At 54.2% G+C, this 13,732-nt stretch overlaps 1 protein-coding gene across 13 annotated transcripts in view; it reads left to right on the forward strand.

Annotated features, from left to right (window-relative positions):
- The window catches only part of LOC120240870, a 154,495-nt gene extending 141,870 nt beyond the window's left edge, over positions 1-12,625 (forward strand). For 11 of the 13 annotated variants that reach the window (XR_005530750.1, XR_005530748.1, XR_005530747.1 and 8 more), the window contains 2 exons: positions 4,226-4,358; positions 12,021-12,625. Coding sequence is in view for 1 of the 13 variants with exons in the window: in XM_039245731.1 (XP_039101662.1) it covers positions 4,226-4,358; positions 12,021-12,317 (430 nt within the window). In the remaining 12 variants the exon portion in view is untranslated. Of the gene's footprint in view, positions 1-3,392; positions 4,124-4,225; positions 4,359-9,271; positions 9,506-12,020 lie in introns of those variants that run through there. The other 2 variants (XR_005530755.1, XR_005530757.1) reach the window with 2 other exon arrangements.
- Positions 12,626-13,732: the final 1,107 nt, after the last annotated feature.

Here is a 13,732-nt window from a genome sequence, read left to right on the forward strand (position 1 = left end):
CCTACAGGGCTGCTGTGTAATAGGCAAACGAAGACATAGGAAGGTCAAGTGAATGGTCCATGGACACATTTCTGGGAAGTGGCAGAGCCGGGATTCAAATCCAAGACCGTCTGGTCTGCCTGCCCGGCAGCACGGGTAATGACAGCACATAGACCCTGAGGACAGCCAGGTGTGACTCAAGCGCTCACTCCGAACCTGGCGTTCTGCTTCCCACTCGGCGTCTCCTGAGCGTATCCTTGCCCCAGTCCAGAAAGGGAACTGCTCTTATGAGCCCTGGTTTCCACATGATGACTGGAGGGGTCAAGGAAACCGCCCAGGGTGCACAGCTGTTAGCCGAGGGACTGGCTCGGACCCAGCAGCCTGTGTCCCGAGTGCACTTGTCGCCTCTGCACTCAGCCCTGCAAGACCTCGTAGAATTGGGGGCATCACAGACGATACTTCCCCGAGACCGCGTGGGATCACTGCTGCGGCACAGTGCTGAGCCACACGAAGGCTTCCACCAGCCCGTCCGGCTCCGCTGACCTTCCAGGAGAGGCCCAGCACTAAGACGCGTGTATGCCCTTTCCCCAGGCATCTTCCCCCGGGGCCTGCTCTCAGGGCCCCTTGGGGACAGCCGTCCTGTCCTCTGCTTCTGCAAGGGCCGTAGTCCACCTCAGTGGCATTTTGATGGTTTTCAGGTCAGGAATCTCTGTGCAGTCACTCATTTAACGGCCAGGTCTCTCTCCTGCCATGCAGCCCGGGGCCCCCTACAAGGTGGCTGGTCCTGGCTGTCGTCAGTGTGTCCAGTTGCCTCCGTCGTCCGGGAAGCATCTAGGTGGCATTCGAGGCCAGCTGACCCGATGATACGGGGGTCATGCTCACAGCAGAGCTGGTGATTAATTATTCAGTGCTATATGTCACACTCTGTGCCCTGCCCTGGGTGATACGGCCCTGCCGCTGGATTGTAGAGAGCAGAGGACATCTGGGTACAGGACACACTTGGAATTCCACTGGCAGAGACAGGAGGGCCCGTCTCTGCACCCCAGGCTGCCTCTCGCCCCCTGGGGACCTTGGGGTCCTGGGGACTCCCGATTTTTTTATTCATGTGAACACAGCATTGGACCCCAGCAGTGATCCCAGGTGACATCAGGGAAGCATTCTCAGCATCCTGAGAAAGCCCGAGGCCCCCGGGTTCAGATGCAGGGTATCTCTGTCAACTGCAGAGCAGGTGAATGTCCCGTCCTTGAGACGGAGTGTCAGGCAGGATGTTCTGGGAGTAGCGGCCATTCACCCTGCCGGCCCAGGCCCCAGGCACACGCTGCAGGGCTGCCCTCCCTCTGCACCCAGCTCGCTCCTCTGCTGTGACTGATGGATTTCCGAGGAGTGGCCAGGAGAGCCCTGTCACCCTGTGCCGGGCCAGTCCCCCCTGTCCCTGGCTTGTCCCTGTGGGTGGGAAGTGACCATACTGCTCGCCAGGCTCGGTGCCTTGCGGCAGAGCTGTGACCTTCCCGGGCTCTGACCACCCTGGCTGGCTCACGACTCCTTCTCACTCCCCCATCCTCCCCACCCCCCGACTCTGGCAGCCAGCAACTGGCTGGACTGGCTCCTGGGAGAAACTTGGAAGTTTTAGTTCCTCATTTTCCATGGAACATTGCTCTGTGTGTGTGGTTTAAAACATTAATTAAAAACATTAATCAATTTGGCTGCCTTGGAAAGAGGCTCCTTTCCTGCAGGAGCTGATGTGTCACGGCTGCTCCTCTTTCCAGGAGGAAGGAGTGAGCTTGCAAAGCACTGATGCAGCTGCACATTCACGCTTGTGCACCGGGCAGCCTCCCTAGCCCCCCTGGACTTTAGTTTCCAAGTCTGTAAAATGGGGATGGGGGTCACGCTGTGGCCTGACCTCCGGGGGTCACCATGGGTGCTTGGGGCGGGCCCGTGGGGATGTCCTGCACATTGTCCTGCATGGTGCTTGTAAATGGCGCTGTTAGTGTATTCGGCACGGTCCCCTCCTACCTTACCGTCTGTAAGGCTCCTCTGTCACTTGCACTCAAGTTTACTGCTGCTGGCACAGCTGGAAGATGGTGGGTGTTATTATCCACTGCACGCGTTCCCAGGGCTTGACCCCGAGGTCCGAGCGCCTAACACTGAACAAGTCATCGTGCTGAGGTAGGGATTGGGGAGGCCTTTTCCTCTTTACTGGGAGGAGATGAAGAAGTTAAGTCCAGAGCATTTGCTTAAGCGGCAGTAATACTAGCTGGCATTTCTAAGGATTCACAACAGGCCTGGCCCCGTGCTGAGCTCTGCAGAGGTTCTCACTTGAAACTCAAAATGAACCTTGAAGGGGCCCCTGGGTGGCACAGGCGGTTAAGCGTCTGACTTCGGCTCAGGTCACGATATCGTGGTTCGTGGGTTCGAGCCCTGTGTTGGGCTCTGCGCTGACAGCTCGGAGCCTGGAACCTGCTTCAGATTCTGTCTCCCTCTCTCTCTGCCCCTCCCCTGTTTGCACTCTGTCTCTCTCCATCTCTCAAAAATGAATAAACTTTTAAAAAAAGAAACAACCTTTAAGACGAGAAAGTGAAGCTCAGAGGGTAGCTTGCTCAGGCCCCTAAGAAGACTCCTCTAGGCCTGGAATGCTAATCCAGGCGGTCTAACAACCACGGAGTTGGGCTGTTGCCTTCTCCAGAGAATAAAGCGAATGCATTTTGACATTAAGGCACAAAAGTGCCTTAAAAATGTCCGAGAAGTGTGGGAGGCACCAGTGGCCAGAGTGTAGAAGTGCCAAGGATGCTTCCTTCTGAGCGGGCTGCAAGTCAAGGGACTTCCCTGAGTGCTGGGGGTTGTGCCCTTTTGCTGGGAACCGGGGCTGCCCGGAGGGGTGAGCCCCGAATCCGGTGGGAAGAGACAGGCACACCCGGGCTTGCAGAGCCGCCATGGGTCCTCCCGTGACACTAACATGTCCGGGGGAGGAGTGTGACACCCAGGGGGCCTCAGAGAAGCAAACTGTGACCGCATTTTCCCTGCAGGAGAGAGAAGGAGTTGACAGTGGGGAATCCAAGCCACCTGGCCGCTGCTCTCGGCTGTGGGGTGAGGGTGTTTCTCCAGCTGTTCCCACGCTTGAGGGTCAGTTCCCTTTCAGAAGTTGTCAGTCTTACTTTTTTTTTTTTAATTTTTTAATGTTTTTTTATTTATTTCAGAGAGAGAGAGACAGCGTGAGCAGAGGAGGGTCCGAGAGAGAGGGAGACACAGAATCTGAAGCAGCTCTGAGCTGTCAGCACGGAGCCCGACGCGGGGCTCGAACCCATGAACGTGAGATCACGACCTGAGCCGAGGTCGGATGCTTAACCAACTGAGCCACCCAGGCGCCCCTGTCAGTCTTACTTATTCTGAGTCTGTGTTCACCGGGCTCCATCTTCTTGATGATGTGGTGGCCAGGATGCCGGGGGTCTTCAGGGGTACAGGAGGGAGGTCTGGAAGCGGGGAGAATCACCCCGTTGTAAAGGTAACAGTGTGGGCGTTCTGTCGTGCCTCACCGTCCTTGAAGAAGAGTCGGTGTCGGACCCCCCCTGGCTGAGCACTTGGTCCTGCTTCAGGTGCCTTAGGAGGCCTTTCCAGAGCTGGTGAGACGAGCAGTGGCCCCCCTGTCCCCTCCCCCACCAAGCCCTTTGGGCCGATTATCAGTTAGGATAAGAATCCTCGGTGAAGCTACATTTTTTTGTTCCCTGAGTAATGCATGATGTCTACTGATCACATGTTACCAGATGACAGTGTTGAGCTCAGATAAAGCTTACAACGAAGTTAATCTGACACAGTTACCCCCACCCTCTGTGCATCCAGGGACAGGACATTCTCAGAACAAAGTTACCGGGTGTATCTCTCACGTCCTTCTCCCTAGAGTTCCTGGACTCAGGTGAATGAAAAAGCTTCAGTGGGAGAGGAAGATGTTATCGATGAGCCCGGGCTTCGGAGTCAGGAAGACTGACTTATGGTTCTGGCCTGGCCTCTGAGGGCCCTTCTGAAATATGTAGCCGTCAACACTGGTCTGGTCAGAAAACGGTTTAACGAAGTGAAACGTCGACCACAGTGCTTGGCACATAGCAGTTGTTCAATAAATGTCTGCTTTCCTGAAGTGTCTCATTTAGCATATGTTAGTATGTGCTTTGTGTTTTTTCACGTGAATGAAACATCTCGTCCATTTAGTGCAAACACTGATACTAATCATTCTTGGCTCTTTCTTGTGTATTTTCAGAATCCTGTCATACCTGGGATTTTGGTGCCTTCAACCCAAAAATAACTACACATCCATTCAGTACCCTAGAGGGACTCAAAGACTGTCCTTCCCTGAACTAAAGCCAGACCATTTGGGGATTTGGAGAATAAGGGTAAGAGATTTCTCCTCTTAAGCTTTATGGAGGAAAAGAAAAAACAAAAGGCCTTTGGAATCGGTGATCTCCGGCAATACAGTTTGGGGTGTGGTCCTTGACTTCTTGGCCTGGCTTCCTGTGCTGGTTTGAGAAGCTGGCTTCCCATAATCTCCCCTTGGCACATGGGGCCTGGTTCTCGGTGTTCCGCGGCCTCAGTGTTGTGCTTTGGCAGCTCGCCCTCTGTCCCTGGCTGAGGATGGAGCCCAGCACCTCTTAGGCGGGGTACCCCAGGCCTTTCCTCCTGGCAGAAGGCAGCTGTCCTGCTGAGAAGTGTGGGGACCGTCCTGGAGGAGCATGAGAAGGTGCGCTGGCAGCAAAATGCCTTTTGGGGCTGCCTCCTTCCCGCCTCTGTGCGTGGCACACCCGGCCGCACCAGCCAGGGGCTGCCTGGGGGAAAGGAAGAGGTGAAAGCCTGGGTTTCAGGCAGGCCCGAGTTTTCCTAGTTTTGCCAACCTGCCTCATCTTGGGTGAATCGCTCAGACTGCTCCAAGCCTCGGCTTCCTCGCTTGTAAGATAGGGATCATATTAGCTCTTGCCTCAGGATGTCGTGGGTATTGAATGAGATAGTGGAGATAGTTCAGCGCGCTGCCTGGTGTGGAGGCGGAAGTGCATCAAAATGGGAGGGTTTGGGGGCGCCTGGGTGGCTTAGTCGGTTAAGCGTCCGACTTTCGCTTGGGTCATGATCTCGCGGTTCGTGGGTTCGAGCCCCGCGTCGGGCTCTGTGCTGACTGCCAGCTCGGAGCCTGGAGCCTGTTTCAGTCTGTGACTCCCTCTCTCTTTGACCCTCCCCTGCTCATGCTGTCGCTGTCTCTCTCTCTCTCCTAGAAATAAATAAAACATAAAAAAAAAAAAAAAATTTCAAAATGGGAGGGTTTGCTTTTTAATTTTCTTAAGGTTTACTTAATTATTTTGAGACACAGAGAGAGAGAGAGAGAGAGAGCAAGAGCATGCGCAGGGGAGAGGCAGTGAGAGAGATTTCCAAGCAGGCTCCACACTGTCAGCGCAGAGCCCAGCGCGGGGCTCAAACTCACGAACTCTGAGATCATGACCTGAGCTAAAACCAAAAGTCAGACGCTTAATGGACTGAACCACCCAGGAGCCCCAGGGGTTTGTTTTTTTTTAATTCATTAACGACACCAGGTACGGTTCCTTCTGTGCAGCGGTCTGTTTTAAAGTCTTCTCGATTCTGGTCTGCTCTTCTCTCTGACTTTCACCTTCTGCCAGCTCTGGCTGGGAAACGACTTGTGCATGGTGTACAGAGCACCCCTGACCTGAGCAGAGATGATTACTTCCTCTGCCAGACTGCCGCTGGCGACCTGGGGCATGCCTCCCTCGGACCGTGTCATTCTCTCCCCAACCTGAGCCATGGCTCTGGTCACTGGTGAGAGCAAAAGACCGTCTTACACATCCCGACACCCACCTGACACTCGTGTGGATGTTGAAAGAACAGAAGGAATGAATAATTGAAAAGGAGGAAGCAGAGAGTAAAAGAAAGAGAGAGAGAACCAAAAGAAGAAAGTTATTAAAGACTGACAGCAAAGAAAAAGATCAGTTGCAAATAAAACAAAAACAGAAACAAACAAGCAAAAAAAAAAAACACACACACAAGATGTTGAAAAAAATAAGTAACATTGAAAAAAGGAAACCTGATTCAAGTGGGGACTAGTGAGAAGACAGGTAGGAAGTCGGGGTGCCGGGGTAGCAGAGGATGGTGTTCACATGCTCCTGGTGTCTTTTCTCCTGTGCCTTAACTATGTCCCGAGTGCATTTGTATCTGTCATCTCTTGTGTCCCCAGCGGCCCCGTGACACACATGGTGGCAAGCGGGAGACCCCGCTCTTCACTCAAGACTGACACACATGGGTTCTCCAGGCTCCCCGGGGGCCCGGGAGGGCGGCGGAGGGGCCCTTCTCCGCTGGGGAGGCTTTCTAAAGAGGCTGCTGCGGCTTGAGGCTCTTGGAAGGCGCCGTCGGTAGGAGCCGAGCTGCTCGGCCGTTGGGAAGCGCCCGGTGCACTGGTACCCCGCATTGCCGTGTCGGGGTCTGATTTCCCGCTTCGGGGACAGACCCTGTCTGCGCCGAGTGCAGCTGACAGGCCTCCCGTGGAAGCTGCCGTGTGGCTCCCTTGATCCTCGGGCACTCACTCAGCCAGTCCCTGCATTTTGCTCCCAGAGCCCACGCATCTGATCCAGGCAGTCGGCTCTGGAAGCGGGATTGCAGTGCCAGCGCCCCAGCCTCTCCTGTGGTCACCATTTTCCCCGTAGCACCTGGAATTGGGGGAATCCCGATTCCCAAGCTGTCCCAGTGGGGCGACGGGGGCAGAGGGGACTCCAGTCACCGGATAGGAGGAGCTGGGGAGATGCATGAACCGTCTCTTACTGCCGTAGCCATGGCAAAAGCGAGCAGCGTCGCCTACATTCTGTGGCCGGAGGAGAGGCTGGACCAATCCGTGTGGGATGATGGGAAAGGAGTTGCCCTAGAACTCAGCTGTTGGGGGCGTGTGGATGGAGCAGGGGGCGACGCCGGGCCTGGGAGGCGCACCGTCCAGGACGGATGGGGGCAGGGCTGGTCTGTGCCGGGGGCTCTGAGAAAGGCGACAGCCCCGTGCTTCTGCGTCTGGTTCTCCCCATCCTGAAGGCGCCGCCGTTCCCCTGGGGGCCCGTCTGCCCGCACCCCTGCCTTCCACGAGCCTGCTGTGGAACAGAGATAGCAGCACACCTGCATTCTTGCCGCTCGCTTCTCCCACCCTGAACAGGCCCTTTCCCGTTCTCCAAGCTTCTCCTTTCTCAGCTACATAATGGACCAGACCCCCTTGGGCTGGTCGTGAGGATCCCAAAGCTGGCCTGAAAAAAACGCTCCGCGAAAAGGGAGCCCTTGCTACTGGCTTCGCCTCCACTTCCTTCCTTACCTGTGTAGCTTCTGACGGGTTATTCCGTCATCCTGGCCCCTGCCTTGGACACACACACACACACACACACACACACACACACACACACACACAGGCTTGACTTCTTCCCTTGGACCGTCACCTTGCTCTTTTGGACTCCGCCCCTGGTTACCAGTGCCCCCTGGGAGCACCTCCCGGCTCCTGCCTGACTGATCTTCTTCACCTGTCCCCCGACCCTGACTTTTGGGGAGAGCCTGTCTGAGAGCTCCCGCCTGTCCGTGGCCGTGAGCCAGCCCCGGTCTCTCGCCACACGTTGCTTCCTGTGTTCGCCGTCTCCGGCACCGCGGGAACTCCGGGCCCACTCGGGACTCCAGGCTTCAAACAGAAACGTCTTTTCAGAACACCTCTGCTATTAGCCCATTTGACTATTACTCTATTTCTTGTGGTTTCATACTGAGGTTTTTGGCTCATTGCATTTGACCCGGAGTTTATTTTTAGTAGTGAAGACAGAGTTCAATGAATGTCAAAATGTGTGTGAGGGCATATGCAGAAGAGGGATTCATAAGTCGAGGGGAAAATGTGCCTAATTTTGTTTTTTCTGATAATATCTGCCACCCCAGCAGACGCCGAGCTTCCCCAGCTCAATGGGCTTTGCAGCAAGCAGGGCCTGGTGTCCGGGCCACCTCCTGAACACGGAAGTGTTTCTGGGGACTCTTTCGGTCCCACCAGTCCAGCGGCTGGCCGCACCCACACAAATGGACAACCGCTACGTTATCATTATGTGCGATAATTATTATGATTATTATTAGAGGAACGGCCGGGCCCTGTAACTTCGGCTCCGATTATCTCCCCCGGGGGCATCATTGTCTCCAGACGCAGCACACAGCTTTCTTGAATGTCAGCTCTTTTCCCTGCACCGTAAATATTTTCTGAGAAGGCTGCGGTCTTGCTGTCTCTGTCTGGTCCCAGCTTTTGGCATCGGGACAGGAGTGCAGGACACGCGTGGGCAGGGTTTTCTTGGGCTGAATTTTAGGACATGGGAGTTTGGGCTAGAAGTCGGAAATAATGCAGAAAACACTCCTCTTTCTTTCTTTCTTTCTTTCTTTCTTTCTTTCTTTCTTTCTTTCCTTTTTTTAGATTTGATCATCTTTTTAAAAAATTTTTTTAAATTATTATTTTTTAATGTAAATCCAAGTTAGTTAACATATCATATAACAATGTTCTCAGGAGTAGAACCCAGTGACTCATCGCTTACATATAACACCCAGTGCTCATCCCAACAAGCGCCCTCCTTAATGCCCCTTGCCCATTTAGCCCAACCCCCCACCCAGCACCCCACCAGCAACCCTCAGTTTTTCCTCTGTATTTAAGTCTCTAATGGTGTGTCCTCCTCCCTGTTTTTATATTATCTTTGCTTCCCTTCCCTTAGGTTCATCTGTCTTGTATCTTAACTTCCACACTGAGTGAAATCATATGACATCTGTCTTTCTCTGACCGACTTACTTGGCTTAGCCTAACACCCCCCAGTTCCATCCCCGTTGTTGCACGTGGCGAGATTTCATTCTTCTGATGGCCGGAAAGTACTCCTCTTTCAAGGGCTCCCCGGTCTGCTTTGGGAAACAACCATCTGCTTATGGACTTTCCGTTTATCAAGTTTCTCCATCATCCTTTCTCCTGTCTTTTCGTCCACGACTATTTGCTCAGAACCTGCGACACCCCAGCGTGCATGGTACCCACGGTGTAAAGGAGGGAAATGCCACCTTTATTCCGGGCTCTGAAAGAAATCTGGCAACGGCGACTGGCTCTCTGGATCCGCGTGCTGGTAGACTGCATGTCGGTGCCACCCCAAATCCATACACTGAAACCTTAATCCTGAATGCACTGGTCTCAGGAGGAGGGGCCTTTGGGAGGTGATGAGGTCACAATGGGACTAATGTTCTTATAAAAGGGACCCGAGAGAGAAGAGCTTCTCTCCCTTCCCCGCAGTGTAAGGACACAAGCCGGAAGACAGTCTTCTGCAAACCAGGACCTGAAATCTGCCAGCCCCTCTTGCATGTCCAGCCCCTAGGACAGGGAGAGAGGAAGGTCTGTCATCTAAGCCAGCCCCCGTGGGTGGCACCCTGCGATAACAGGCTGAGCACACCGAGACGCCGTATTTCACAGCTGAACGGACTGCAGACTCAGAGAGGTGGTGCTCGGAAGCCTCTCTGATGCCTGGTGGTGCGTCTCCAGGTCCAACATGCGGCTTCAGAACCCAGGCTCTCAGACCCGCACCCCCTGACCTGATCTGCAGGCTGCCCGGACGGTCTCTTTGGGGCCCCTCACCTCTGCGTCTGTGTGTCCGTCTGCCCCCTCGCCTGTGATCTTCTTCCAGTCTTCCTTTCCCCGTCTCCCAGATTTTTCTTCTGAAGATGAGGATCTTTCTCTTCACAGAGCATCTTGGGGGAAAGGGGTGAGGGGAGGCGCTGTGGCTGCTACCCTGGGGCGGGGGTCAGGGGGAGGTCTCCTCACCCAGTCCACCTCCCCAGCACGCAGGATACAGCCATTCCTTCTGTTCCTCCTCCCCTCTTCCGTATCCCCACCGCGAGCCGGGCGGTACCCCAGCTCTGCGGAGACAGCAGTGGGTACATGCGCCGGGGAGAAAGTATTCACACAACTGTATTTGTATCGTGTTACGGGCTAAATGTATGTATGCTCCCCGCCTCACCCCAGATTCAGAGGCTGAAGCCCCCACCTGCAGTGTGGCTGTATTTGAGTTCAGGGAGTAAGTAAGCTCAAAAGGGTGGGGTCCTCTCTGACCGGATCCGTGTCTTTTTAAGAGACTCAGCAGAGCCCACGGGAGAGCTCCATCTTCTCTCTCCCTCCATGTGAGGACGCAGCAAGGAGGAGGCTGTCTGTAGGCTGGGGAGAGAGCTGTCACCAGAGACTGCATGGGCTGGAACCTTGACCTCAGGCTTCTTGCCTCCAGAGCCGTGAGAAAAGAAGTGTCTGTTGTGTATGCCATGTGGCCCCTGGAGTTTAGTTATGTGGCCTGAGCAGACTAAGAGGCACGGTGGACACACGTCTTGGGCCACGGGCCACAGGCTATAAGGAGGCTTGATTGCCTTGACCCCAAAGCTTCTTTTTGAGTGTTGGGTCCTGGCTGACAACATTGAACCTTCACTATCAATCCCCTCTTTAAAATGAGGTGTCCAGTTGGGGCGCCTGGGTGGCTCAGTCCATTTGACTTCGGCTCAGACCATGATCTTGCGGTTCCTGGGTTCGAGCCCCGGCATCGGGCTCTGTGCTGACAGCTCGGAGCCTGGAGCCTGCTTGGGATTCCGTGTCTCCCTCCCCCTCCACCCCTCCCCTGCTTGTGCTCTGTCTCTGCCTCTGTCTCTCTCTCAAAAATAAATAAACGTAAAAAAAATATTTAAACAAGGTGCCCCAGTCGAGTGACCCTAAGAGCTATCCTTTGTTCTGTCTGACTCAGGGTTTCCCTAAGCCCGGCCCAGCTGACGGTTCTCACTTTGTGTCTTTCTTGCTCGCACAGGATCCGCTGTTTGCTGAACATGCCTGTGGTTGTGGCATCAGGCTCCTGGGAGTCGAGGCAGCCCTGGAGCCCTGGTCATCTTCTTGTGACCCACTGGGCTGCCTTGCTTTTCAGATGCGCTCCCCCTGACAGGAGCTGATCACGTCAGTCCCGAGTGCCTTCCCTCAGCCAGCCAATCGGGTCCCTCCCAAAGTGGCTGGTCCCCGGGAGCCCCCGCAGTTGAGATGAGGCTCCACTAACAGGGTCCCGTCTTCATTCGAGTAGTGGCGTTGGGGCGGGGCATGCGTGTGATGATAAAAATACCAATAAGAACAATATTACCAACAATAATAGTAATGCACATGTATTATTCATAGTGTTCCCAACGCTTTCCGAGCAGTCTCACTTTCCAGAACGTGTGAGGGGATGGAGGCTGAGTGACACACGCAAGGTGGCAAATGCAGGCACCTTCCCACGGAATGTGTATGTGACGCACAGTTTAGCACTGTGCGCTTTTGCATAATTTCAAGTTCCTGTTATTTTCTTTTTTAAATGTTTTTTTTTATTTATTTCTAGGAGAGAGAGAGAGAGACAGGGTGAGCAGGGGAGGGTCAGAGAGAGAGGGAGTCACAGACTGAAACAGGCTCCAGGCTCTGAGCTGGCAGTCAGCACAGAGCCCGACGCGGGGCTCGAACCCACGAACCGCGAGATCATGACCTGAGCGAAAGTCGGACGCTTAACCGACTAAGCCACCCAGGCGCCCCAAGTTCCTGTTATTTTCTAACGCCAGGCTAATATTCAGAAGCCTTTACAAAGGAGAGATCCCTCAGCTAAATCGAAGTCCGTGCTCCGCATCCTGGGTCGGCCCATCCCAGTGCGCCTTTCGGTGCCTCTTACCCTGGGCGCCCCCTGTCCCTCTAGGATGCTTCCCAGCTTGGGCGCCAGATTCTCTCCAGTGAGAAACCCTTCCCTCCCTGCTCTTCTGGGACCCGGGTTTGTTGGGGGTGGGGTGGGGAGGGGGCTCCAGTGGGGTTTATCCTCGGTTTGTTATGAACTCAGTGACAGAACCCCACGTGGCACACAGCTGTCTTGTGGCCTGGCTCCTCTGAGACGCAGTGGCTTCCAGGAGCCCTGTGCTGCTGCACTCTGGGTCCCCCTTGTCGCTGAGTAATGACCAGCCTGCTGGGAATTCTCATTCTTCTGCTCCCCTCGTTTCTCTTCCAGATTTGTCAACCCCGCAGCACTGGTCGTAGCAGGTGCCTGGGGGAAGAAAATGCCCACCAGGGGATGGACGTAAGCCGGCCTGCAGGCTTCTCTTCACCCTCCTGCCAAGATGAAACCTTGATTAAAACTAGAGAATTGACCTGTTCCGGCCTCGACAGCGTTCAGCTTCAAGGACTCCTACGGCCATTTTTCTGCTGCTGCAGAGCTGAGGCCCCCTGGCTTCCTGCCTGTGGGAAATCAGATGGACTAAGGAAGAGCTTCACACGAATAAGAATAAGAGGGAAAAAAATAATTTAAGTGTCACACTCTCTCTTGCCTCTTCCCTGCTGGACCGGGAGGGAACTGAGACCGTAACTGGCCTGTGGGGGAGGGGTATGTGAAGGGTCCCAGGAGGGAGTGGGAGATGATGCTTCCTCTTGGTGGTGGAGTATCTGCAGAAACTACTTGGAATCCTTCTCCAGAGGAGATTTGTCTCCCAGCCCCTGGGTCTATGTCTGTGTGTCTATGCCTCTGTGTGTGTTTGTGTGTGTACACATCAATATGGCACCATGCTGATATTTATTATACTTATTATATGCTTTGGATTATGGTCCACTATGACTTCATTTATTGTGTTGCACGTGTTTTTCCAGCCTTGGCCATTGGGCGCTCTTTTGGTTGGCTCCTATATCCTTTTGACATACCCCCTCCACCATTAGTTTTACACACCTCCCATTGACGTGGGAGTTTTTGTTTGCTTGTTTTTGAGCATTTCCTTACTTTCTGGCACTATTTACGTATTTCCTGCCCCACACCTAGAATCAGCCATTTCCCCAAGGAAATTTCCCTGGTTTGTCTTATCGGAGAATGGGATTAGAGACCAAGGCAGGGGTACTGGATGTGCTCATTGCTACTGGGGTGTCACTGCTCCTAGGCCTTCTCAATGACAGTGATGAAATATATGTCTGTCGGGTGGCCTGGGTGGCTCAGTCGGTTAAGTGTCCCACTCTTGACTTCGGCTCAGGTCCTGTTCCCATGGTTTGTGAATTTAAGCCCTGCACCGAGCTCTATGGTGAAGGCATGGAGCCTGGTTGAGATTCTCTCCCTCTCTCTCTACCCCTCCCCTGTTCATGCTCTCTCTCTCTCTCTCTCTCTCTCTCTCTCTCTCAAAATAAATGAACTTAGAAAATATGTGTGTGTGTGTGTGTGTGCATGCTAACTTGCATACACCCACATGTGTATAAATACTTGCCTGAGTGTCCACTGGGGCCTATATTAAGCTAACTGTGAATTCATACTGATGTCCCAGCTCTAACCCATTTCCACCTGCGCACACTGTCAACAGACGTGTTTTTCGGCCACGTTGCTTGGCAGGGGGTGATGGTGAGGGGTGAGGTCTACAAGTCCACACGGGCACAGCACCGTGACTGAGAACACTGCACTTTTCCCTGTGAGCAGTGCAGTCTCATGAGCAGAAGTGAAGATGAGCCAGACAGAGGCTCAGATGTGTACCGCCCAGGGTGCTCGTGCGCCAGGAAGCCGCCGCAATGCACACCCGCCTCCGCACAGCTAGTCCTAGGCCTGTGGGCCTTTCCGGGTCTCCTGGCCTTCCTGCCCTCCTGCAAGAGGCTGTTCATGTCACCCCTACCGCTTGGCCTCTCCTTCCACACTCCTGAGCCCCCTGGCTGACCCCATTAGCATGTGCCCTCTTCTGTTCTTCTTTCCTCCCTCCC

The sequence above is a fragment of the Hyaena hyaena genome, unplaced genomic scaffold (genome assembly GCF_003009895.1).
Source record: "Hyaena hyaena isolate Hyena2069 unplaced genomic scaffold, ASM300989v1 scaffold_268, whole genome shotgun sequence".
Classification (NCBI taxonomy): Eukaryota; Metazoa; Chordata; class Mammalia; order Carnivora; family Hyaenidae; genus Hyaena; species Hyaena hyaena.